Here is a 24,993-nt window from a genome sequence, read left to right on the forward strand (position 1 = left end):
GCCGTTTTTTGATATATCTAATTTTCTCATTTCTTTTTTCTTTTATTATTGTCATTATTACTGAAATCAAGAGATCCATGATACTATCATCAGCGGCTGTTAATCAAAGTCTTAGATACGAGTATCAAAGTACTTGATATCAAGTATTGGTTCATTGGGTGTACTTGAATATAATTATATTAATTCAGAAGATAAGAAAAAGATATTTGATTAATATTCGTTGGGTCAACAGGTAAAAACTTGATAGATGTTAAGTACTCTCCAAAAATAATAAAGATAAGATAAAGAATGAGTATATTTTTAAAACGTTATAATAGGATTTTTCGTAAATAGAAGGGATGTTTGTTTAGAATATGAAAGGGGAGAGGCGAAGTGATCTTATGTTAAAAGGAAGAACATCAAAACTCTTAACAAAAACCAAGTACCACCATACTGACCTTTATAGTAACATAATAAAAATATATATCTTCAATTATCCAGAATTGAATTTGTGCCTTTTTCTATATTAGAAAAAACGTTTCTCCCCTCAAGTTGCATCAGGCTTTTTTAAAGAATAACTGAAACTTGTTTAGAACATTGAGAACTAATTTTTCAATTTTCATAGTTTGTTTCACTTACACGAATTTAAAAGCTGCTCCTTCCTACTTCTCCTTCTCATACTCAACACATTCTAGATTGATCAAAATCCTTTAGGCATTCTATACAATGCCCGAATTCTCTACATTAACTGTAACATATAGGTACATATAATGCATACAGAATTACACGATATAAAATAGAGATAAATTATTAGATTAATTTAAAAGTTTCTTATAGTTAGTTTAACATACATAATATTTTGTATTTCTTATGATGATTTATTTTGCTGATTTATTTACGATGTAATAAATAAGATGATCCATCGTGTATTATTTTAGTAAAATAAATAATATAAAATGATAAATATTATGTACGTAAAACCGAAACTTACTAACAAGGAAGAAAAACCGAGACACTATTTTGGGACCACATAATATAATATAATATTATACAGCAGGTCGACGTCGCTTAGCTGTAAAGGACACGTAACGAAATCCTTTTTCATGGTAACCTCAACCAAAGTCGATTTTCGATCTCCAGCATACTTTACTCGCCGACTAAACAAAGAGCCATTGTTATTTGGCAAGCGAAATTCGGCAACGCTGCCGCCTCGACAGTGGTAAGCCGACACCAAAGAGAAGAAGGCAGTGTCGACGAATACCTGACTGGGTGGCAACGTTACTCCGTATAAGGGCCATAGGACCCTAAAGTTTTACCTGCTTCCTTTAAAAAAAAAAAAAACATTTCTTGTGTCTCTGATGGAAAGCACTCACGAAAAACGTCTAATCTTTTGCTCCCGTATTCTCTTAAATTGATTCCTTCCTTCTTTCGCATTAGTTAATAACCTCGGATGTCTCTTTTGGATTATTTTTAATCTGATATAGTAAAAGTTAATATCGGGTTACTTTACGTTTGGATCTTTGTTATACAAGTGTTCCCAGTTAGCGCAAATTAATATAATTTCAGTTATTTTTATGTTATAATAGTCGCAAATGTATGTTATATTATTTATTAATAATTTTTGGACGGTACATAAATATTTACTATTTTAATATTTTATATATATATAAAAGAAGTATTCTAGGGAAAATATAATTATTTCCTTCAAACAAAGTCGGATTTATAAGATAAATATATACACATACCTTTGTAAATACATATTATATATAAACGCATAGTTACGGTTCGAATTTCCTATCGTGCACGTTTGAAAGTTTTTCCAAAGACGGTTAGGTCAACTTCATCTAAAGTCGACCTTCCAGCGAGGACGACGATTCGTTCATCTCTCAAGTCCAGGTAGCTCGATTGCAAACACGACGAAGCAATGCGTTTCTTGCAGAGAGTCTTCAAGACGCGACCAAGTTTCAAGACTTTTCTTCTTCCACTTCTACCTATCTCTCTTTATCTTTCTTTCATTCTTTCTTTCCTTCTCATTCTTCCCTTTCTCGACAAACTCTCGAGAGATGCACTCGCACGTCAGCCACGGCAATTACGTTAGTCCGGAAAAACCATCGGCGAATTACCGGAGGCTCGCGGCGGTGCCTCTTTGGAAAGAAATCGATCCACTTCTCTCCATTTCTGACCTTTTACAAAATATCTCATTTATTTATTCGATCGAACGTTCTCTCTTTATCTCCCTCTCTCTATTTCTTTATTTAATTCTTTCTTTCTTTATTTATCTTCTTTTACCACTTTCGAATTCAAGCAATCGATATGGTGTGCCCTTCGAAGCGTAAAAACAAGAAAATACATTTATAGCATTATCAACCTTACACGATCTTTTCCAATAAATCCTCACTTTTTCTTTTAACTTAAACTCTCCAACATTAATCACTTTATCCTCTTAAACGAGAGCATACCTTTCGTCTCTTTCTTTTTTTTTTTAATTCTCCTATCGGTAAGTATCGGTAGAGTTTAAGCTGTTGTTGTTTTGTTGCTCTCTGCCATACGAGGCCATCGACGAGACGAAGAGGAAAGATTTTATAACGCACTACATTTTACTCGTTAGTTCGAAATGCGGTTAAAAGAACGCAATGGAGAAACCTCCGTATAAGTGTATATACATATCAATGTACATATGTGTATCAGTGCTCTGAGGTAAACCTTATGAGAAGGCCCAACTCTCGTTATGTTTCTTAAGAAGGAAGGAATCTTTGAAGTCTTGGACAGGTGGTAGAGCAAGAGATCGTAGTAATTATCCTATTGCAATTAGCACGAGCATGTAAGAGAGCGAAAAAAGAGGTTCCATTGGCGAAATGGAACTCTCTATCTCTCTCTTTATTTTCTTCCTCTCTTTTGCTTTCTTTATTTTTCTTTCTCGTTAAAAAAACAAACGAACTAGCTCTACTCGTTCGAAAAATTTCATCGAGTTAACCAATTAAGGGGGAGAGAATTGTGCTATCGCGAGCGGTTCTACAGGTAGCTGCGCACCTGCAACTTTACACGGACCTTAAGACCTTACACGGACCTTACCGCGAGCCGCTCCTTCGCTATTAATTATTATGCGACTCTCGTCTGTACCACAGCGACAGTTTTAATTAGCAATCTCTCGTTTCTCGAAGAAGACGGAAGGAGATGGAAGACGATCAGGACTCTCGGGTCTTCCCTTTCGAGGACGATCGATCTTCAATCGCTTTCGTTTCTTATCTTATTTCTTTTTCTATCAATTCTTCTTCTTCTTTTTCTTTTTCTTTTTCTTTTTCTTTCTCGTTATTTATTCGTTTATTCGTTCATTCGTTCATTCCTTCCTTCCTTCGAAAGGAGCACCTTCGATCTTTGCTATTCGTGGGAAAAAAACTTTCCCGAGAGACGTCGCTTAGCTGGACGATTCTCAACTTTCACTTTACTTCGACTCTCCGCTATGGATACAAACGTAACAAACCTTATCGTGCGGCAACCTCCACACGAGGAATTTTTTGGAGACGTTCCAATTCAATCGAATAAAGGATCTCAAACAAGATATTTATTATAGATTGAATATTTCTTTCACGCATTGCACATTTTGAGAATATTTCTTGTTCGTATAATTATGATTTTTTAAATAAGTAACAGGGAATACGTGTATATTATCTATACATAATATAATAAAATTGCTTAACGCGGAATCTGGTTTCTTTTATTCCGTTCAAATTTTATTAAACAAATATTATTTTATTACTTCTGTGCACTATAAGGTCATCACTTGGCCTGAAGTTATATTTAAATAATAAAATAAATCAATGGAACCAGTATTAGCTATAAATTGCTTTTAAAGTGATATACTGGCATTGATATCAAAAAATAAAAAGTAATTAGATCTAAGTTAACAGAGAACAAATGATGAAAATAAATAAATAATAATAGAAAAATTGTTATTACTTTCTAAATATATAAATAGATTTTAATTATTATTATACTATATTATATTATCTTAAAATTCAAGGAATTGTTGAAGAAAAAAAAGGCACATGTTGAATAAATTTAAATTAATTTCCAAAAAAATGGTTGGATACTTTGGAAAGAATTTGTACACGTTTGACATAAATTTGTCTTCATAAATTTTGTTGATTTTTCTTGTTGTAGGTTCTCCTTGTGAGCACGACGGTATTTGCGTGAATACGCCCGGATCCTTTGCTTGCAACTGCACGCAAGGATTCACAGGACCGAGATGCGAAACGAACGTGAACGAGTGCGAGTCCCACCCTTGTCAAAACGACGGTTCCTGCTTGGACGATCCTGGAACATTTCGTTGCGTCTGTATGCCCGGTAAGTTCCTTTTCTATACGACAAACACGTTCAGCAATACTACTTTCTCTCTCTCTTCTTCTTCTTTGCATAGTCGTAAATTTCGCTTTCCACGTATTTCCTCGCGTATACAAAACGTCTTGATATATTTCTATCTTCGAACATAGCATTTTATATGCTACGATCTGTTCAACCTTTACGTACACGACAGTAATACAAAGTAGTTGATAATGTTAATAATTATTTTAGAGTCAAATGGAATTTTTCATCAGTTTCTTTAACACTAAACTTACCGTACTTTATGTATAACTATTTTTAAAACTGCGAATATGAAATGACTCGTCCTCAAAAAGACATATGTATAGCAAAAAATATTTCATTTATGCAATAAGAATTCTTGACTCATTTAAATAGCACTATATTATAATTTAAAAATCGGTCATGGTACGTTTAGTGTTGAAGAATATATTAATTATTACAACATTACATACGTTATTTAAATTATACAGTATTGTTTAATATTTATATTAATTGTTTTACATTTTTTTTTTAATTTAAATTTTATATAGATATGTGTAGTATAAAAATATGTAAATAAGAGATAAGTCACCTTATGAGATGACGGAAAATATATTTTCTTATTTTTTTGTTATTTTTGAAAAGAAAAATTAATTATTACGAATGCACGTTCGTACGTTGTCGTCGGTAAATTCTTCCGAGATGACAGCCCCACGACTCGTGAATTTATCTGATGATACAAAGTAAAAAAAGAGAGAAAGAGAGAAAGAGAGAGAGAGAGAGAGAGCTATAGCGCCACACAGTACAGTTAGTGTTAAGAGAGAATATGCAGTCTGAGGTGGATTCACTCGATCTTTTAACCTCGCAAGCCAAGTGTAAGCCAAGCTTAATTGTTTAACACGTTCTTCGCGGAGACCCTTAATTTTAGGGTCCGACCGATCAATTTTTCTTTACTTCCTCTTTTAAAAATTCCTCTTTTAAACGATTAATAGATATTATCGATCGATGACGATCAGCATCGTAACGTTTAAATTTCCTCTTTTTTTCTTTTTATTTTTCTCAAAAAAAAAAAAGTTTTCTTAAATTAATTACAAATTATATCCAGTTTTTCCTTTTTTTTTTTTAATAAAATTTTCATTTTATTTCGCATTCGAAATTTTAATTTCATTCAATTGTGATTACAATTTTATTTCGTGTTCTCTTTTTTTTTTAATTTTTCATCGATAAAGATTTTTCGAGAGAAATAAAGATCGATATGCGTTCATTAGCATATCAAAACAAGGGTTATTATTTAACCGGAACCGCTTTATTCGGCCATTCGAGCGTGACCGATTAATTCGCGTCCGTTCGTATCAAAATTTAATCTCGTTTCGTGTTACCGAGGGACCATCCTCTTTTGATGCTCAAATCTTTGTGTACAAACGAACGGAAATCTTATGATAATCGGATGGAGAACGAGTTCGTAAGTTTAAAATATTGAATAACTTTAATATGTAAAAAAGAACAAAAATTAATTGCATAGTTCGATAAACATAATGCATCAAAGATTAAATTCGTTTTATTAAATATTTTCGAGTAGATTTATTCTTTCGTTCATTACACATTATTAATCATTACTTCGACGAATAAAACATATTTCACAGATCCATTGAAAGAATACATCCAATTTTTCTTAACTTTGCTTAATTCAACTTTCGCTTCCTTTGTCAAACTTTTCTCTTTCTCGAATGAAAGAAGGGGTTCCGACAGAGACGTTCGACGATCCGTAAAGCGAGAGAGTAAAAAAGAAAAGAAAAAGAAAAAAGAAGGAACGAAATAAAGAAGAAAAAGAAAAAGAAAAGAAAGACGGCAGGCGAAGGAAGAGCTTGGTGGTGCACACATGGGCCATCAGGGTGGCGGAAAAGGGGAAGGGCCGAGTAAAATATGATAGCAGGACTCGCGAAATATGAGACCGAGATGAGACAGGATCCGGTGGTGGTGCTCCGGGCTCTCTTGTGGCCTCCCGTCTCTGAGTACAAAGGCTTATCTTGTCCCTCGACTCGTTCCATCGCCATTTTGGTACTCCACCTCCACCTTTGGCTCCATCTTCTTCTTCTTCTTCTTCTTCTTCTTAGGCTACTTCTTCTCCTTCGTTTTCTTCGTCTTCTTCGTTGTCGTCTCTTTCACCGCTGACCTCTCCTCCCTTTTTCGTCCTCTCCTTTCGTACCTTCATCGGACCGTTCGCCTTTCTTGTTGGGACGTGCTGTCCCGTAAAAGGATCCGCTAAATAGCGCTAAGAGCTTCGAGGAAAGAGGATCTTTGGGCATTCAAGATTTTGCACGACGAACCTGCGAGAGAGAGAGAGAGAGAATCTCTATGGAAGCCCTTTGTAATCCCTTATGGCTCTCCTTCTTCGTCTCGGCTTGCATTTTCGTAATGAGAAAGGATTTCCTCTCTCTTTCTCTTTCTGTCTCTGTCTTTCTCCCTGTCTGTCTCTTCTTTTTCTTTTGCACGATCTAAAAACATACTTGCTCGACGAATCGGACCGTTCCTCTTTTGAACATACATACCATTACCAAGTTCAATGAAAAAGAAATTCGTTTTTATTGACACGAACTTGTTCGGTAAATTAACGAAAATTTGATAATTAATGTTTTGATTATTAATCTTTATAGATTTTCAATTATAATTATCTCTTATGAAAAATTAAGAGTTAATTCCTTTTTGAGATACAAACTAATAATTATATTTTTAAACACAAAAATGAAATCATACGTATGAATTAATTTACAATTAGATATTATTACTGATAAATTAATTTCTTTTTTCTATTTCATCAAGGATCTTAATTCAACTATTAAATTCTACGGTAATATTAACTTTTTATTTGAAAATGACCACATACTGGTGATCTTTGAATATCCTCATTCATTTCATGTCAATCCTCGTCATCGATTGAATGATTACTGATTGCTATTCATAATGTTAACGCGAGTATTCACTAGAAAATATTCTACAAACGATTCTTTGATATTAAATTGCCAATTAAACGATTATTTTTCTAATAATTTTCATCCAATGAAGAATAATCAGAAATTGACACATTTCGTAGGAGACATGAAACTTCGAATTTCGAGAATTAATTTCGATAGAAATAAAGATATGATAGGAAAAAGTTGACATCATATCGTAGTGATTAAATATAAACAAAACAAAAAAACTAAACAAAAAAAGAAACATATAGATAGACGTATATAAAAACATTTAGAGAAAGAAATATAAAACGATTCCTTTATATACGACGAAACAATGTTATCCGCATCGCGATCTCGCGAGTTACACTTCCAGGTGTTCACACGGAACGCGAGTTCACGTTTCTCCAGTTCGCTAGTAGCAGTCAACAGAGGCCTGTCCTCGCGCGAGCAAGAACACATGTATGCGAGTACTTTTGCGAGCTCAGTTCTCTTCGTAAAAACGCCTAGAAAGAGATAGAGAAGGAAAGAAAGAGAGGGTAAGAAAGTAAGAAGTAAAGAAAGAATAAAGGAGCGTAATCGCACAGTGCAAACTTGGTCGACTTGCGGTTTAAGACGTGTGCACGTATATACTTATTTGTATGTATGTATGTATATCGTGGCTATTTTCTCGTCTTAACTTCGTCCTTTTTTAGGGTCCAGCTTTTATGAAACGACACATTCAGGAGTCTTACTCTTCCGAGTCCGGATAAGAGATATCTCAATACTCTCTCTTTCTTTCTCAGCACAGTAGATCTCTTCGTAACATTCATATGTATATACATGTATATATGTATGTGTATGTGTGAGCGAGTAAATCTCCGTACGTTCGTTCTTGCGAAGAAGACCTTTATGCTTGTATCACCGACACAAGAAGCCGAATATACGTATGTATGTATGGTTGATGCAGTTATGCGATCCAAAGAAGCGGTTCTGCTACTTCGAGTAAGAGAAAGAGAGAGAAAGAAAGAAAAGAGCATGATATATTATTGAAGATGTAGATTGCTCCTAGCACAATCCCAGCAGCCTTGCATTGTCCACGTTGGACAATGGCTGCCACGTTCTGTTATCTCTCAGCTCTTATTTGAGCTCTATCTCTTTCTCTTTCTCCTCTCTCTCTCTCTCCTTTCTCTCTTCCTCCTCTCTTTCCCTATTTCTTTCTCTTCGTTCATTGCAACCCTCTTTCTCTATTTTTCTCTTATTCTCTTTGCGTCTCTTTGCACTCCTTTTCTTCTCTCTTCTACAAGAGTATATTATGAACGTTAAACGCACGATCTCCAGGGGATAATCGTTTGATACGTCGAGTCAATCGATCTTTTAATCGATCCGGCCGATAATGCGACTTAATCGACCAGTTCTTCTTAAGTTGCTCGACTTCTCTTTTTCATCGTCGATTAGTCTTATTTTTTTTTCTGTATTTTTTTTCTTATGAATTTATAAAGCACAGAAGAAAGAAAAACATAGAATTAATCGAATGATCGTATTATTGTACAATACTATTATATTTTAGAAATATTGTTTCTTTATCTATAATTATTAAGTCGATTCGTAACTATGTAAATATCGTTGTACAATAAAATGATATTTATTTATTTATTTATTTATAATAACAGTTAAAGAATTTAATAATTATGTAAAATGATAAAACTATAAATTCCTATTATAAAATATCATCTTATTGTAATAATCTTTCTTATAATGATATTTATTATACTATCTAATAATTATTGATAATCGTATTTGAACGTAACTTGAAAGAAAACAATATAGATAATTTAAAAAAAAAATAAACTCTTGATTCGATCGATATCACATTCCAATATCGTTTTGCAAAAAACAAAGTTTCTCGTTATTCCTAGGATGTCAAAAGGCCACGGACAGCCATATAAACGCGAGTCTGCGCGTATGTAACGTAAAATAAGAACGCAAAGTCCAGTGAGAGATTCTATCTTTTCTTAAGCAACACTCCTGCTAGATCCTGTGCAATGGTCCTCCAACTCGTAGACTTTATCCGACCGATCTGCGTTCTCTCTCTCTCTCTCTCTCTCTCTCTTTCTCTCTTTCTTTTTCTAGCTTTCCAAGTCTTATCCAAGTCTATCTCTCGTTCCTCTTGGTTTCACGTGAAGACAGGACTAAACGAGGCCGACTCTTTGAAAGTTGCCATCTAAATTGGTTCGGATCATCGAGCGCCACAAATGAGATTCTAGCCAGTAAATAAGACGAAATTCCGATCGAGATTCGTCTATTATTTCTTTTTTTATTTTACATTAAATCACATCCTTGCAAATAGATTTCAATCGTTTCCCAGCCCGAAGTTCTTATTTATAATTTTCTTTTTTTACGTGTTAAAAATCAAAGTAATCATGTTATTTGTTTTTGCAATGAAATTAATGAATAAACATAATAGGATTAATGCGTGATCGTTTAATTTGATGAATAAGTAGAAGCGTGTATTTTCTTCCTCGCATAACAAGATACATTTCTTGTCTTCTTCCTGAATGATCCGACATCGGTCACTCTTGAAACCTTCAGGACTTCCAGACGTTCTTACGAGAGATCTGGTTTGCATGCGTGGGTCGCTTTTTTCAGAAGCATAACTCGGTACATACGCGCTAGACATCTTCTCTTGAGTTATCTTCTAGCTACGGACGATGTGATGTATGCTTATCGAGAAGGAGATGGACATACTACGCCTCTTAGATAGCATGTTCCTTCTGCTCCGAGTATTCTTATCCTTCTTCTATTTTCTTTCTTATTTTATTTTTATTTTTATTACAGCAATGTACATTCGAAAATAATATTTTATTATAATCATTGGATGATAAATACGATTTAAATAATAGATATCCTTTATTCCTTGCGAATATTTTATTTCAGTCGTATATCATTTATTTCTATTTTATTATAAATTTCTTTGTATCCTTCAATATTTATTTTTACGACCGAAAGTATAAAATAATTAGTAAAATGTTCTATCACAAATTAATCAGACCTATCTATGAATAATTTATATATATATATATATATATATATATATAATTTATTTTTATATTATAACAAATATATCTTTATATCTTTAATACTTTCGAGATACGATATTTGTCACGTTTGTTTAAGAAGAAAAATTATAAAAGAAATCAAATCTTATTGATTATCGAAAAAAATGGGAAAAGATGTATATCTATTGGACAATGCATTTGAAGTTTCACAGTTAGACGATGTTAACGAATGTGTTTTTAGTTTTGTCAAGATTGTCAAGAATAAGATCGATCGAACTTTGGTTATCATCAATATTTACTCTCATCGTTTTAAAGTATCGACGTATACCGTTACACTCATAGCTTGATCTCGTATGACGATGATAGTTGAAGAAGAAACAGAGAAAGAAGAGGAGATAGGAGCTACAATCTAAGATCGAAAGATAGGAAGAATGACGAGTAGTAGTTGTTCGGTGAAGGAGAGCATTTGACGAATAGACAAGCAGGCTTAGACACGTTTTATACGCGTACTTGTGTACTTACTTACATATCAGTAAAGGAAGCTCCTTCTGCTACCGGTAAGATGAAGATAAGCTCGACACGGCGATCGTTTCACGGTGACCGTCTTTGTCATCCATTTATCTTTTATCCTTCCTTCTCTCTTCTATCATCCTTTCATCTGGCGATGAAAAATTTCAATCTTGAAAGAGAGAACTGGAACGACAGGAACCAGATTCCTCTATAACGTTCAACGTTTTCTTTTAACAAACGTCAACGTAAGGAATGTCTCCTTTTTTTTTAATTAATTCCTGAATGTCGATGCAACTAACGTTATAAACGAAGATAACAGGTAAAAATGTATCTTATCGCGTTTAACGAATCTTTTTAAAATCAATTGAGAACGAATTGTTGAATAGATCCTATTATCGTTTTTCGTTTCTGTTTTTTTTCTTTTCATGTAACTCACTTGTCCAAGAAAATACAAACTAGACTCGTTGAACTTGTTTTCCAAACGAAATTCTATTTCTCACGATCCGGCTCATCAACTGCAATCGATTATCTAACAAATCACTTTTGACGATTCAATTCTCTCGAAAAGCCGCAAGGCGAATCACCGCGTTCCGTGCAGTTTATCGTAACGAGCGAGTTGCACTCAAAGGTGCAGAGGATGATAGAAAAAAAATTGAATTACTACGAATTTCTCTCTTTCCCTTCCACCCCCCCCCTCTCTTTCTCTCTTTCTCTTTTGAACGTTCGATCTTAGATGCTGTTATGAGAAAAGTTATTCCAAGCAAGAATAATTTTATTGGCTAGTTATCATAGACTTCCGACAACGTATAGTAAATCTAATAAACAAAAACAGTTTCCTACAGATTTATAACGAAATAACGAGAAGATAATAAAACAAACGAACAAAAAAATAGAAACAGAGCGAAGAGTGGGAGTATAAAGAAAGAAGGAAGAATTTACTTGTGGGCCGAAATGTTGTTCCTATTTAAAATGCTAATAGCTGTTCGCCTCCACGATTCTTCTCATTTTCTCCCTTCGAATCCGAACATGAACTGCAGAAAGAAAGAAAGAAAGAAAAAGGGCTACGCGAAAACACCCTCCCTTCCCCCCGACTCTCGCATATTCGACATGTTCGGCTTAAGTGCACTTCGCCTCGAAGCATCTTATTAAAGAGAAACGGAGGAGACGTTTCTGGCGCGACCAGGAATGTCGCCCGAATCGTTTAAACGCGATACGTTCTCGGTGGTCGAGTATGTAAAAGGAGTAAGAATATGGAGAAAGAAAGAGTAAGACAGAGAGAAAGAGAAAGAGAAAGAGAAAAAAAGGTGGATCAGCTACAGAAAGAGCAAACTTTTCGTTCTCCTGCTTTGCGAGCACGTTTTTAAACGTTTCTTTCATATATGTGTATGTTTATATATATATATATATGTATGTATATGTATTTATTTCCATGAATTTAAAATTTAAATAATGCATAAATTTCGGTGTGTGCTACGTCGAACGTATTACTTACGGTAGCTTTCCCAAAACGAATTAACAGAATACATTTGATCGTCGTGGAAGAGAAATATGAATAAAAGTACATGTAATACTAGCTTGACGATATAATAATACTTATAATAGAAAATAAATTTATCTTTAAATGTTTAATTAATTTTAATACATAAAATATTTCAATGTATAATTTTTATTTTCGATTAAATTGATTCGAAGTAAAATCATGCAAATACTATTACTTGATAATGTGTGTGTTTCGATACCAAAGTATAAATTATATTTGTGGAATCGTGTAATGATACTGTCTTGATCATTTAATATGGAAATCCTTATAGATATAGAAGAAAAAAGAGATCCAAATAATAATAATAATAATAATAATAACAGTGATGATAATAATAATAATAATAATATCCGATGTTGTTTTCTCGATCTTTTTTTCCGATCGTTCTCACCTTGGCTCCTCGCGTGCGGTGCTACCCTATTTCCTCTTACTACTACCACTACTACTTCTTTTTCTTGTTATTTTTTTTTTGTCTTCCTCTTTTGCTACTTCGTCTCCCCTCTTTTTATCGAATTTCTTCCTCTTTCACGACTTTATCTGCGGCAGAACGATTTTCTCGATGAGTGCTCTTGCGACCGAACTCGCTCTCGAACTCGTCCTGCGGCTTACTTGCTCGGCACAACTTCGATCGAGAAGAACCGCACTTATGCTATATCTCTTCTTCTTCTTCTTCTTTTATTCTCTCTCTCTCTCTCTCTCTCTTTCTCTGTCTCTCTCGTTTCCTTTTTCAATTAAATTACGACGTCCTCTTTGGTTTTATCCTACTTAGCGGCGAACGATTCACTTTGGAGATCATCGTTATTTCCGGTAGCAATTTTAGTACTACGAAAACGTTAAATGACCACGTGCAAGAAAACCTTTTTATTCATTATATTATCATTATTATTTTACATAGTTCTTGAGTATCGTGCATATGTTTTTTTTTCTCGACCAATACGTTTTTACGATCGATTCTATTTGATGGTCGAACCACCGAGAAATCAAGATTTTATCCCTTCTCGCGCAACAACATCGCATCAAGATTATTATTTATTCAGGTCTTACCATTGATTCGAATTTACGGTCCACGAGAAATCGTAAAGTTGGATGGTTTAGATCTTAAAAATGTTGATGGTTTCGTTCCTTCTCTCTGTCTTTCTCTACGGGACACAAAGTTAGATAGTACTTGTTAGGGAAAAAGGGAAATACGTTTGAACGACGAATGTAAATTATTTCGACAGCAAGGAAGATAGACGGAAAGTTCTTCCATTAAATCTCTTTAGTATCCCGTTGAGCCTCCAAATATAAATCCGTAAGTATCATTTTGAACTCGTTGCTTCTGTATTTTTTTTTATTATTTTTTTTTATGTCTTCTCTTTAAACCTTTATAATCCAATTTTTCTCGTGTCTTGATACGTTACTTCATGTGAAATTTATAATAAAAATATACCATATTATGCTAAGTATAATTTATACTGTATTAGCTAATAAATAATGTATACAATTTTTCATAATTTATATCTATTGTAAATAAAAAAACATGTCAATATTAAATAACTTTAATTGAAAATTTCGACATTATTTAACGTTTTGATTCAATACTTAAAAATTACATAAAAATATAAAAGATTAACACTGTTTCTCTCTCTCTCTCTCTCTCTCTTAATTTAGTATTATCTATGAGAGAAGACTAGAGTGAAATGAAACACCTGCCGATCGACGGTCTACACACATATACATTGACGATCTTGATTCTTGCGTAATACAAAAGCTATAGAGAGGGCACAGTGGTTTATGGACGCCATAAAATCGCCTTTAAACCGACCACTCTAATGGTTCACGACTTTTGCTTATGCAGATTTCGTGGGCGATAATCTCGTGCCCCCGGTACTATGACCTCTCCCCTCTCCTTATTTCTTTCTTTCTCTCGTTCGAGAGAATTCATTCTGTTTCATCTTCTTAAAGTTTCCGCGAATCGATCGTTTTAACCTCACCCGATCGATACCACTTTCTCTCTAGTATCAAATATTTATACTTATTTGAGCCTTGCTACAAAGTTACCGATCGAAATTTTTATTTTGGGATTTAGTTGATTGATAGACGTTATGTTTTTCACATAATATTATTTATTATATCTTAATACTTTGTTCATTTTAAATAACATACTAACTTATCTACATTTTTTTAATTTTATTTTTTTTTAACTTTATCATTAGAAAATAAATGATTTCTATAATATAATTGTATTTGTATAAATAATATTATAGTTAATGTTATTGTATATAGGTAAATAAATTAATCTATAAAGGATTGATATACTGAAGAAAATGACCTTCTGTCTATCACTAAAAACAAATAAATAATTTTATTCGATAACGATAGATATAGAACATAGATCGTACAAATTTAGAAAATTCCAAGATTCTTGGAAACGTTCTGACGTACTCTACCTTTCTTGGTAGACAGCATCGTCGTACATCCGTTGCCTTTAAAGGACTTAACGAGAGCAACTTTGAAAAGAACAACACCACAGGTCGATAGGGACAGGATCGGGTATGCTACGTGCAGACATTCCATGCCCATCTCTTCTTCTTGGTACAGATATAGATAGAACTTCATAGAAACAGACAAGAAAGAGATGCAGACCACCATTGTTTCTCGCAAACTCGGCACATTGTTATCCGCAACTACAACTTTCATCCGATCTCAACTTTTCGTTTTCCATTTCTTCTTCACCGATATCAACTTTACATGCTCGTGAAGAAGCACATAAAATGTCTTATCTTATCTTTATACATTTCGAAAAAAATCATCAAAGAAGTTCAGAATATTTTCATCCCTTGTAAAAAAAAAAAAAATTGTCTCAAATTTTTTGTACTACGAAGTATTATCATAAGTACACTGACACAGTATATTTACTGTAACAAGATATGGTACAAATATTTGTCATTTTTATACGAAAAAAAAAGAAACAGAAACAAAATGAATATTAAGTATAGCGAAAAATATATTCAATGATACGAGTACAGGTGATAATTAAAAATGACAAATTTAGTATTGACACTTTAAAAGTATATCTTTCGATTCTGTCTGTCTTTCTTATTTTGTTTTTTTTTTTTGTTTGTTCTTTATGTCATCTACATAGTTGAGGTTAATCGAACACTCGCAACGAATGACACAGGAAAGAATGAGCGAACGTACACGTCGACGACACGTCGTGATTTCGTTCTGACATTCTGACACGAGCAAAGCACGATAGATAATAATAACGGATGCGGTGGAGGGTACACCTTCTGTAGTATATATCTTTCTCCCTTTCTCTCATTTTCTTTCATCTTCTCTTACACCTTCTCCAGCCTCTTCTCTTTCGGTCCACGAGCGAAGACTTTTAATGAGCTACCACGGTAACCGGTCGTATACGGTGTGTAAAGGATACACGTTCTCGATAGCATCGCAAGCGCACACGAAGCAAAATCCTTGAACATTGTTGCGAGTTAGGAGACGAAGAAGAAGAAGAAGAAGGAGAAGGAGAAGAAGTTCGGCCATGAAGACGGAGAAAAGATAATAAACAGTTGTTTTGTCTCCTTTTTTATTTTATTTACAAATTTGTATCTTCTTTTTTTCTTCTCTCTCTTTCTCTCTCTCTCGAGCGTGAACGTCTTCATTGGTAAAACCAAATTCGAATGCTTTCCTTTGTCGATGCCGCTAACAAGCTCTTATATGTTATTTCAAGAATTCTATATCGGATAAATTTGATTGTCATTAAATTTTAATACGAACATAAACGAGAATTGGACATTTTAATATTATTTCCTTTTTTTTAATTGAAACACACACACACACACACACATGTAATATTTAATTCTTAAACGCTTATCATTTGTTTCGATTTAAAAGAATATTTGTCTCCTACAATAGAATACAAGGATGCAAGATGAATTCAAAAGAGGTGTTAGCCTCCTCCCATATTGCTCACAGTTATGATCAAATAATATTGCAATATATTATCCATCGAGTCCTTCGGATATAATCGCATCGGTTATATCTACGAGGGACTCTACTAAGGAGAATAAATTTACGATACACCTGCGAAAAAAGTCAGAAGAAATAGAAAGAGAAAGAGAAAGAGAAAGAGAGAGAGTGAGAGAAGAGGAGTGAGGGAGAGGGAGAGGGACGGGTTCTGCGCGAATCGGCGAGAAACGTGCGCGAAACTACGAGGAAGAGAAGGCATTTAAAGGGGTCGAATAAAGTGGAAGAGGTAGAATAGAAGGCTGGACCAGGAGAGAAAGAGCCTCGAAGAGAAAGAAAGAAAGAAAGAAAGAGCAAGAGAGAGAGAGAGAGAGAGAGAGAAAGAGAGAGAAAGAAAAGAAAAAAAAAGAATATAGAGAGAACGTGCTTTTCTTCTCGTGATGTCCCGAGGCTACCGACGGGTTCAGGCTTCGATATCCTCGCTTCGATCCTCGATCCCAGCACGCCCATACTCGCTTACCGCCGCGAACCTGAGCCTTCGCTTGGGCTAAATTATTCCCTGAATTTATTTACTCCCCTGTTCTTCGACTACGAGAAAATTAGCTCTCGAATACCGGGAGCAGATCTTTTCTGCATATAAAAAATGTTACCTCTCAAATTCTATCAATTCGTAATGTATGTTGATCTTGTTACTCTTACCTAAAGAGAGAGAACACCTTTGAGAATCGATTTTGAAACATTTAAGATTTATAAGAAAGACGGTAAAACGAGGTTTTGAGATAAGTTTTCTTTTTTTTTTTTTTTTTATTTATAATTAATATTGCAATCTTGTATGCATTTAATTTGCAAAATTGTATTCGTTCAATTTTATGATTAAGTGAAATACGAAAGGTTATTCATATGTTTCTTTGTTACATTATATCATTGAATATATTTAATATTAAAAACTAAAGAAAATATAAGAAATTCTTTTCTTTCTATTTCTATACAAAATAAATTATGTTTTAAATAAAATATTTATAGGGTTAATATCAAAACTTCAAAATGTATATATATTAAAATAGGATACTCTTAAAAAATATAATTAAGATTGTTATATTTACATACAAGTACGATTTCAACATTCTTTTTATAGAACAAAAAGAAACACATTGAAACGAAAAATGATAATTATTAAATCAATGTCTATACTTCAGTCTTACGAACCTTAAAAAAGTAACCCCCCCCCCCAAACACGCACGAAATGCGATCGATATCTTTACAAGAGAAAGACAAGCATATAAGAATATTATCAAGATGACGTGAGTTGAATTTAGAGTACGACAAACGGAAGAGAGAAAAGAGATAGAAGAAAGAGAGAGAGAGAGAGAGAGAGAGAGAAAGCTATAGAATAAGAAGATAAAAACTGTCTGCCAAGCGACACATCGAGGTATGCGAATATTGGGATACCAATTAAAATTACGAAGTCGTTGTCGAATGTCGTGAAAAGGCGGTAAGCCGAGGACATGGAGAAAGAGTCAGAGAAGAAGAAGGAAGAGGAGGGTAGAAGGAAGGGATGGATAGAAGGAGTGAGTGTAAAAGGGAGGGTGGCAGGCACGCACCGACTCACTCGATGGCTCGTTAAAATTATTGAACGTTTCTCGCAAAGGAGATCCGCTCCTTTTTTCTTGTCGGTCCAAGTATCCTGAAGGAGTTAAGGATGAAAAAAAAAAGAAAAGAAACAGAAGGAGAGACAGGAGATGAAGGAGTGGAAAAGAGAAAACAGGAGAGAGGATCATCGTACTATCGCGATCGTCTTCGTCTCTTTTCACTCCTCTTAATACCATCTCCGACTGATTCAGCCTACGCTCAAAGCTTCAAGGAGACGGATGAAGCCAAAAGCAAGCAAGAGATATCGCCTAAGTGTGTCTTACCATGAAGTTATCTTCCACGATCCAACGATGATCTCGACACGCGAAACGAACAAAGACGAGCCATACGAAGAAACTGTCGCGAGACGAATTTGTAACGAGGACAGTGTGGACCCGCCAGTGACGGGTCACGTGACAACTTATCAGCCATGTCCGCTAACAGTCGACTCGCGAAAGATCAAAGAGATTTTCTACCGACAAGAAGTTTACTCCCCTACCAAAAGAGATCGATCGTGATCGGTTAACTTGTTCAACAAACTCATACGTTTTTGAGGAAAAATATTATTTGTAAATATTTTTCATTTTGTTCACCCTCTCTCTCTCTCTCTATCTTTCTTTATTTCTTTCTCACATACTTTTGTAATAAATTATCATCTTCGTCGTCCTCGCAAACTCTCCGCCATTAATCTCGATAATTGAATCAATATCCGTTATATCTCCTTGTGTATCCGAATCAGCCTCATGGTAATTAGCCAGTATGATCATAAATCATGAGCTCTCTCTCTCTCTCTCTCTCTCTTTCTCTCTCTTTCCTTCTCTATCTTTCCTTTTCTTTATTTTGTTTTTTTGTCTTCTTTGTGAGGAACATCGTTCTCCTTTCAACACGAATCACTTCATAAATTGCATAGCAGAATCGAATGAAATTTAAAGTGCCTTATTTTTATTTGCATCATCCTAATTTCAAAATAACGAATAAATCATTATTAGCCATTTACTAATAGTTATAATTCAATCGTGGATTGAATGTAAATTGAATGAAAAAGATGAGTCCTAGATGAACTCATCAAGGACGCGATTAGGTAAAATCTCAATTAAAGTTAAATTGGCCTATGTGGGGAAGAAAATAGAGTGTGAACAGGCCTGCATACCAAGTGAGGAGAAGAACTAGCACTATGTTGTAGGTTGCGAGAGCCAAAGATTAAAAGAAAATATACATGTATATATATACACCCTATATAGAAGAAGGGAGAATGAAAGAAAGAAAAAGAGAGAGAAAGAGAGAAAGAAATGGTCTTTGAGTTCATTCCACAAATGGAAGTCGAAGACCTCGAGCAAAGCGGCATTCCAAACCGTGCACTTGATTGGTTTTGGTGAAGTCCGGAGGTCGAGTCAGGTCATTCGAGTTCTACGCAATTTTTCCTTTTAAACGACCATTTCGATTCACTGTAACGCGATGTCGTTTCATATTCGTTAGATAACCACATCGATATTGTCGTATTGCTATAAAAGAACGAGATCGCTCTTTCTAAATGTTGTCTTCCCTTTAAAAGAATCAATCAAAATAACTGTGCTAGTTCAGTGAAACTCTAACGTTATATTACCTGTGGCATACCTATCTATTATTTTTCCATAGTATTTTATTAGTGAACTATTATGAAATAACGAAAAAATAAAAGTTTAGATTACTAATAATTGAATTACAGTAATTAAAAGATACCCGCGTTATTCTACCAAGTCAAAGCTTCATTCAAGTTTAAACGTACCGCGAAACGATCAGATAGAAAATTTCTATTTTACGGTCTGATGATAATAATTAACAGAATAAACTCTTAAAAGTTCGGGATAAGTAGTATCGTGGGCGTATCCAGATACGTAAAACTGGGCATCTCATAGGAAATATAGATAATCGTTCCTTCAATCAGTCACGGAATGATCTAACGGCTATCCGATTGCTTCCTGATATATCCACTTACAGTAAAGGCTGTCCGCGTTTCAACGCAGTCCCGTTTGATGAATTTAATGACAGAAAATAGAAGATTGAGAGAAGAGTACAGATCTCGTAAGTAATACGAAAACTGTAAAAGGAAATACTTTCTAGCAGATATAGGCGTGCACACGCTGAGACATTCATATACATGTAAACGAATTCTCTGTTTATTGTGTTGTCGTGATCGTAAAAAAAGAATCCGAAAAGATCGACGATAAAATTGAATTATCCGTTATCGATATAAATATAGAACATTTATCTTTACATGTATCTCTATTCAAAAACAGTTAGTTTAATTAGTTGTGACCGTCAAAGTTAAGTTAAGTTAAGTTAAGTTAAGTTAAGTTAATTCAAATCAACAAACGGAATCTCCGACGAAGTCGATGCTCTAACATAAGATCGGTTGAAAGGAGATAGGCGAGGCCTAGAGTAGCAAGCAGCGGGATAGAAAAGGGCAGAAAGATACGTGTTTGTTGCATGGCAGCAAATCCAAGTAAGGTAGGTCGTACTCGGGCGTGTTCATGTCCGATGAGCGACCTTCGCCCTCTCTTTCTTTCTCTCTTTCTCTTTTCCATAAGATCTAAAGGAGGCTGCGGATACTTCTTCGACCGAATCGTACCGCTATCCTAAGTTCTTCTCAGTTGCTGCCACTTCTCTTACTTGATAAAATAAAATAGCATCGTTACCCTACATACCGAACTGTACACTATCCTTTGATTATTATCTTCTATTAAACATACCAATCGATTTCTTCTTTTACTTATCTATTTCAATTATTTTTATTAAATACTCAAATAGACGCTTTCTTTTCTTTCTTTTCTTTCTTTTCTTTTTTAATCCAAATTTCGAATCCATCAAAAAGTTGTTTTAACGTTTAATTGTTGCAGATTAAAATTCAATTTGTTTCAAATTGATTTTTTCTTTAAATTTAAAGATAATATTAATTTTTTTCATTACGAATTAGACATTAATATTTCGTAATTGTGTCCTTTGGGTAGGATACAAATTGTTTCATATCTTCAGTATTTTTTTTTTTTGTTATGAGAATAGTTGATGAATCTTCTCTTCCAGCACAGTCCACGTATGAGTTTTGAATAGTAATTATCGCCCTGTCGACGCAGCATGATATAAATTACAATCTTCGGCGAAGGAGGAACCTTTCCCATCCCTTTTTCTCTTTCTTCCTTCCTTCCTTCCTTCTATCTATTTGCCTTTCTTTTAATCCGTCTTATGATCGAGGTAATTAAAATCGTTTTCGTCGTAGTGAATATAGTTTGTATAATATTACTGTTTTTATTTTTAAGTATCTTCATTTGAGTAGATTAAACAGGGCAAATATTTAAATTACACAATATCAATAGAGTTACTTTAATTATCATGATGAAGAAGAATTTATCAATAAACATTTTCAATATAAAGTATGTATATACATATTTGATCGTTCTTTCTAAAAGCAATTAATCGCTTTTGATATATCGATCGATATCCTTTCGAGAAGGGATCGACCAATTATATTAAAACGCCAGAGATGCAGTTTGAACACAATCTTGAGCGTGTCAGCATTGGGCAGTCGTCGTGTCGATACTAACATAAGATTTCAATCTAATTGGATTAAGCTGCCGATACGTTTCCTATTTTCCATTCGTCATCGTTTCTATCTCTCTGACCCTTCGATCTTTTTTACTTTTATCATCTAGCTGATTATCCCCATTGAATAAAACAAATCGATTTTTTTCTATACCTTTCTTTTCCCCTTTATATTTTTTGTTCTTTCTCTTTTGCCATCACAAAGGTTAATAAATTGAAATCTTACCATAGAATCGAGCAAAAGTATTCGATATATAGAAGCAAATTAAAAATAAAATAAAAGCTCCGTCTTCTACTTCCTTGTCAGTTTTCGATATTTATTCTCGATGAAAGTTGCACAGTTACATTGATGTTAAGTTAAAATCGTATCTAAATGGTCCATCGTTACGCGTAGCAACTACGAAGAGGGCAGAGTCGATAAATGAGATTTCTAATGTAAAAGGAAACATAGGAATTGTTGTATAGAGTAGAAAAGAAATATATATATACTATATGCGATAGAAGAGACCGTTAGTCTAGGAACGGGGCAAGTAAAAGATCCGTAAGTATGGTAAAGCACGGCCCTGGCTTCTCGTATAGAGGTTACGAAGCGCAGGAGAGCAGAGAAGAGAAGTGCCGTCGTGAGTTGTGGATGCTGTGTTGTTGTGGATGTTGTGCTGTGCAACAGCAGCAACCCGGCGCACGCTCGACATCTTCGACCACACCCACATTCTCGCTCTCTTTCATCGCCAAGCGAAAAGACAGCAAGCTTTTTCTTTCTTTCCTTCTTTTATCCTCTTCTCTTCTTTTCTTTTCTCTTCTCTCGAAGAAAGAAACGAAACGGTTCTCGATCTCCCGAATCTCTCAGAATGCATTCTACCTGATTTGCATCCGGCGTTTGCTTGTTCCACTTCGTTTAATATATCTTTTTTATTTCTTTTCTTTTTTTTTTCTCATCTCGAAGGAAAGTGCACAAAGATATCCACCATTCGATTCTTTAAAAAAATCACGACAACAATTACTAAACTCTTCCGAAGAAAGTCCAGGGAATTGGTTTCACTTTGTTGTCGAGTACTCATAAAAGGGGAAAGTATGTTGATTTAAGAAAGAAATACACTCGTTCCATTAATTCTGCTCGAGTTTTTGTTTTTTTTTTGTTTTTTTTTTTTAATACTCCAATCTTGTCAGTTCATTAATGCTAGTCGGTCTAATGAATTTATTTATTTTTAAAACTAATTTATAAAAATTGAAGATATAATCTAAATGTAACGAATAAAGTAGAATGTAACAAATAAGTATAATAAACATAATAATAAATCACAACGGTATAGCCACGTTGAATTACTAATTCCCATCGGATCACTAAAGTCCAAGTAACATGGTAGAGACGGTTAGTAAAATGGATGGATGACCCATTTGGAAAAACAAAAAATCCGTATGCAGTTGACTTCAGAAAGGCGGGTTAAAACGGTGACCTCTTTGGTTAGTATTGAATTGGTTTGAGTATGTGTTAGTAGAAAAGTAATTCGAACTCGTAAAAGGAAGAATAAAAAAGGCACAATAATAAATTAAATAATAAAGGCATAATAATAAATTAAAACACTTGAAACATACTTTCTCTTAATGAAACTAAAAACATTTATCCCACGAGATACAATTTATACATATATATAAATAATACTAATCGATGATAAAAATTAAATACATATTTCTCTATTTTAATAATGAAACAAAAGAAAATATCTCTATTCGAAACTATTTGCATAGGAAGAATTGTTAATCTATAATTGAACGATTTGATTAGAAGTTTTGTCGATGTGAAAGATCACGAAGAAACGAGAGCCGTCAATGTCGTTGTCGAATCGACAGTAAATCCCGGGTTGGTTTCGCGCGTGGGAGACTGGAGTAACATTGCCGTGTATGTATATATATATATATATATATATATATATATATATATATATATATATATGTGTGTGGTAACGTACGGGCCGCCACGCCCCGAACAATTACCAAGAAGTCGAGGCGGTAAATCAGCCGTGAAACCGTCGTCCGCGAAAGCTCGCGTGTATACGCGGATATGTCAGGATATATCCTCAATCCTCGATTCCCCCAGGATATCAAGGATCTAATCTAGGGTCAAGGTACTGCCAAGAAGAAACAGAAGAGGGAAGGCAACGTTAAAGTATTTGAAAAGATCCCTTAGCTACATTGAAACTCTAACAAACGGATAAACCACGATCGTTATTAATGATTTCTTGGTGTACAAGATATCCTTCGTTTATCATCAATATTTATTTTATATAATTTGCTTAAAGATTACTTAAAGATTTTATTTTAAATATTTCTCTATTTATATAATAGATTTACATTTCTATATAATCTAATTTTAATATATTTCTTTTAATTTTATATTCTTATTACTTAAAAGTATATTCACACTTCTAACAAACAAGTATCGACATAACAATTAATACGTTACATTAAATCAAATTATAAATATTATATAAAATAATTACAATAATGCGTGAAAATAAATATTTATATTGGTAAATTGGATTAATGTAACCCACTACGACCACATGAATGAAGTTTAATTAATTACACACATATATAGGTAAAAAGATATATACGTGTTCTTAGGAATGATATAAGAGAAACTCTGAGTATCATGCAGACAAGAATCGTAAGAATTTACGTAATCCTCCTCCACAGTCGCTTTTGAGGGAACCAACTAAGAGTCTTAGAAGTTAGATATCGGAGCATTATGCTGTTTCACAGTCCCGGACGTAGTCGATGCATGCCACGGCCGTTCTCGAATAGGTCCTCTCAGCACACATATGCGAGATCTCCACGGATCGTGTGCCACACCCAGGTCACCAGCTTCAAACTACGACTCCGTACACAACTTTACCGGTCTCCTTAAAAATTTCTTCTTTTTTACAATGAAAGTTACAACAGTTTCTTTGAAAGATATCTTGATACATCATTTCTCTCTCTCTTTTTCTCTCTTTTTCTCTTTCTCTTTCTCTTTAAAGTTAGAAATCCATCGTTTTCTCTTTTGGCTCTTTTTAAGATAAAATTACTATTACCTAATAATATTATTAATCTATGTACAAGTTTAAAATCAATTTTAAAATTTACCTTATCACACCTGCATGTGTATATATGTTTTAAATTATATACTTTGTAGATCTTTCTCTCTCTCTTTTTTTTTTTTTTTTTTATTAAAATTTCATATCTAACAAATTTGTATCTATCTATTCATTTATTCATCTTTTCAAGTCAGACAACCATTAAAAATATATTCGATATATTCTTTAATAAGTTCAATTAATTAAATATTTTTCTATTAATTGCTATACTAAACTCGTAACATTTTATCTTAATGTTTTCATATTTGTTGTTCTTCTATCTTTTTATGAAAAGATAATGAAAAAAATGTTGTTCCTATCCTTTCTCTCTCTCTCTCTCTCTCTCTCTCTTTCTCTCTATTTTTCTT

At 33.9% G+C, this 24,993-nt stretch overlaps 1 protein-coding gene across 3 annotated transcripts in view; it reads left to right on the forward strand.

Moving 5' to 3' along the window:
* The window catches only part of N (neurogenic locus Notch protein), a 174,156-nt gene that overhangs the window by 136,639 nt on the left and 12,524 nt on the right, over positions 1–24,993 (forward strand). For all 3 annotated transcript variants that reach the window (XM_089178337.1, XM_089178338.1, XM_089178339.1), the window contains one exon: positions 4,141–4,323. In XM_089178337.1, coding sequence (XP_089034463.1) covers positions 4,141–4,323 — 183 coding nt within the window. The remainder of the gene's footprint in view (positions 1–4,140; positions 4,324–24,993) is intronic.

Source organism: Polistes dominula, unplaced genomic scaffold (assembly GCF_049000335.1).
Source record: "Polistes dominula isolate Pdom_NZ unplaced genomic scaffold, Pdom_raw_medaka contig_77, whole genome shotgun sequence".
Taxonomy (NCBI): domain Eukaryota; kingdom Metazoa; phylum Arthropoda; class Insecta; order Hymenoptera; family Vespidae; genus Polistes; species Polistes dominula.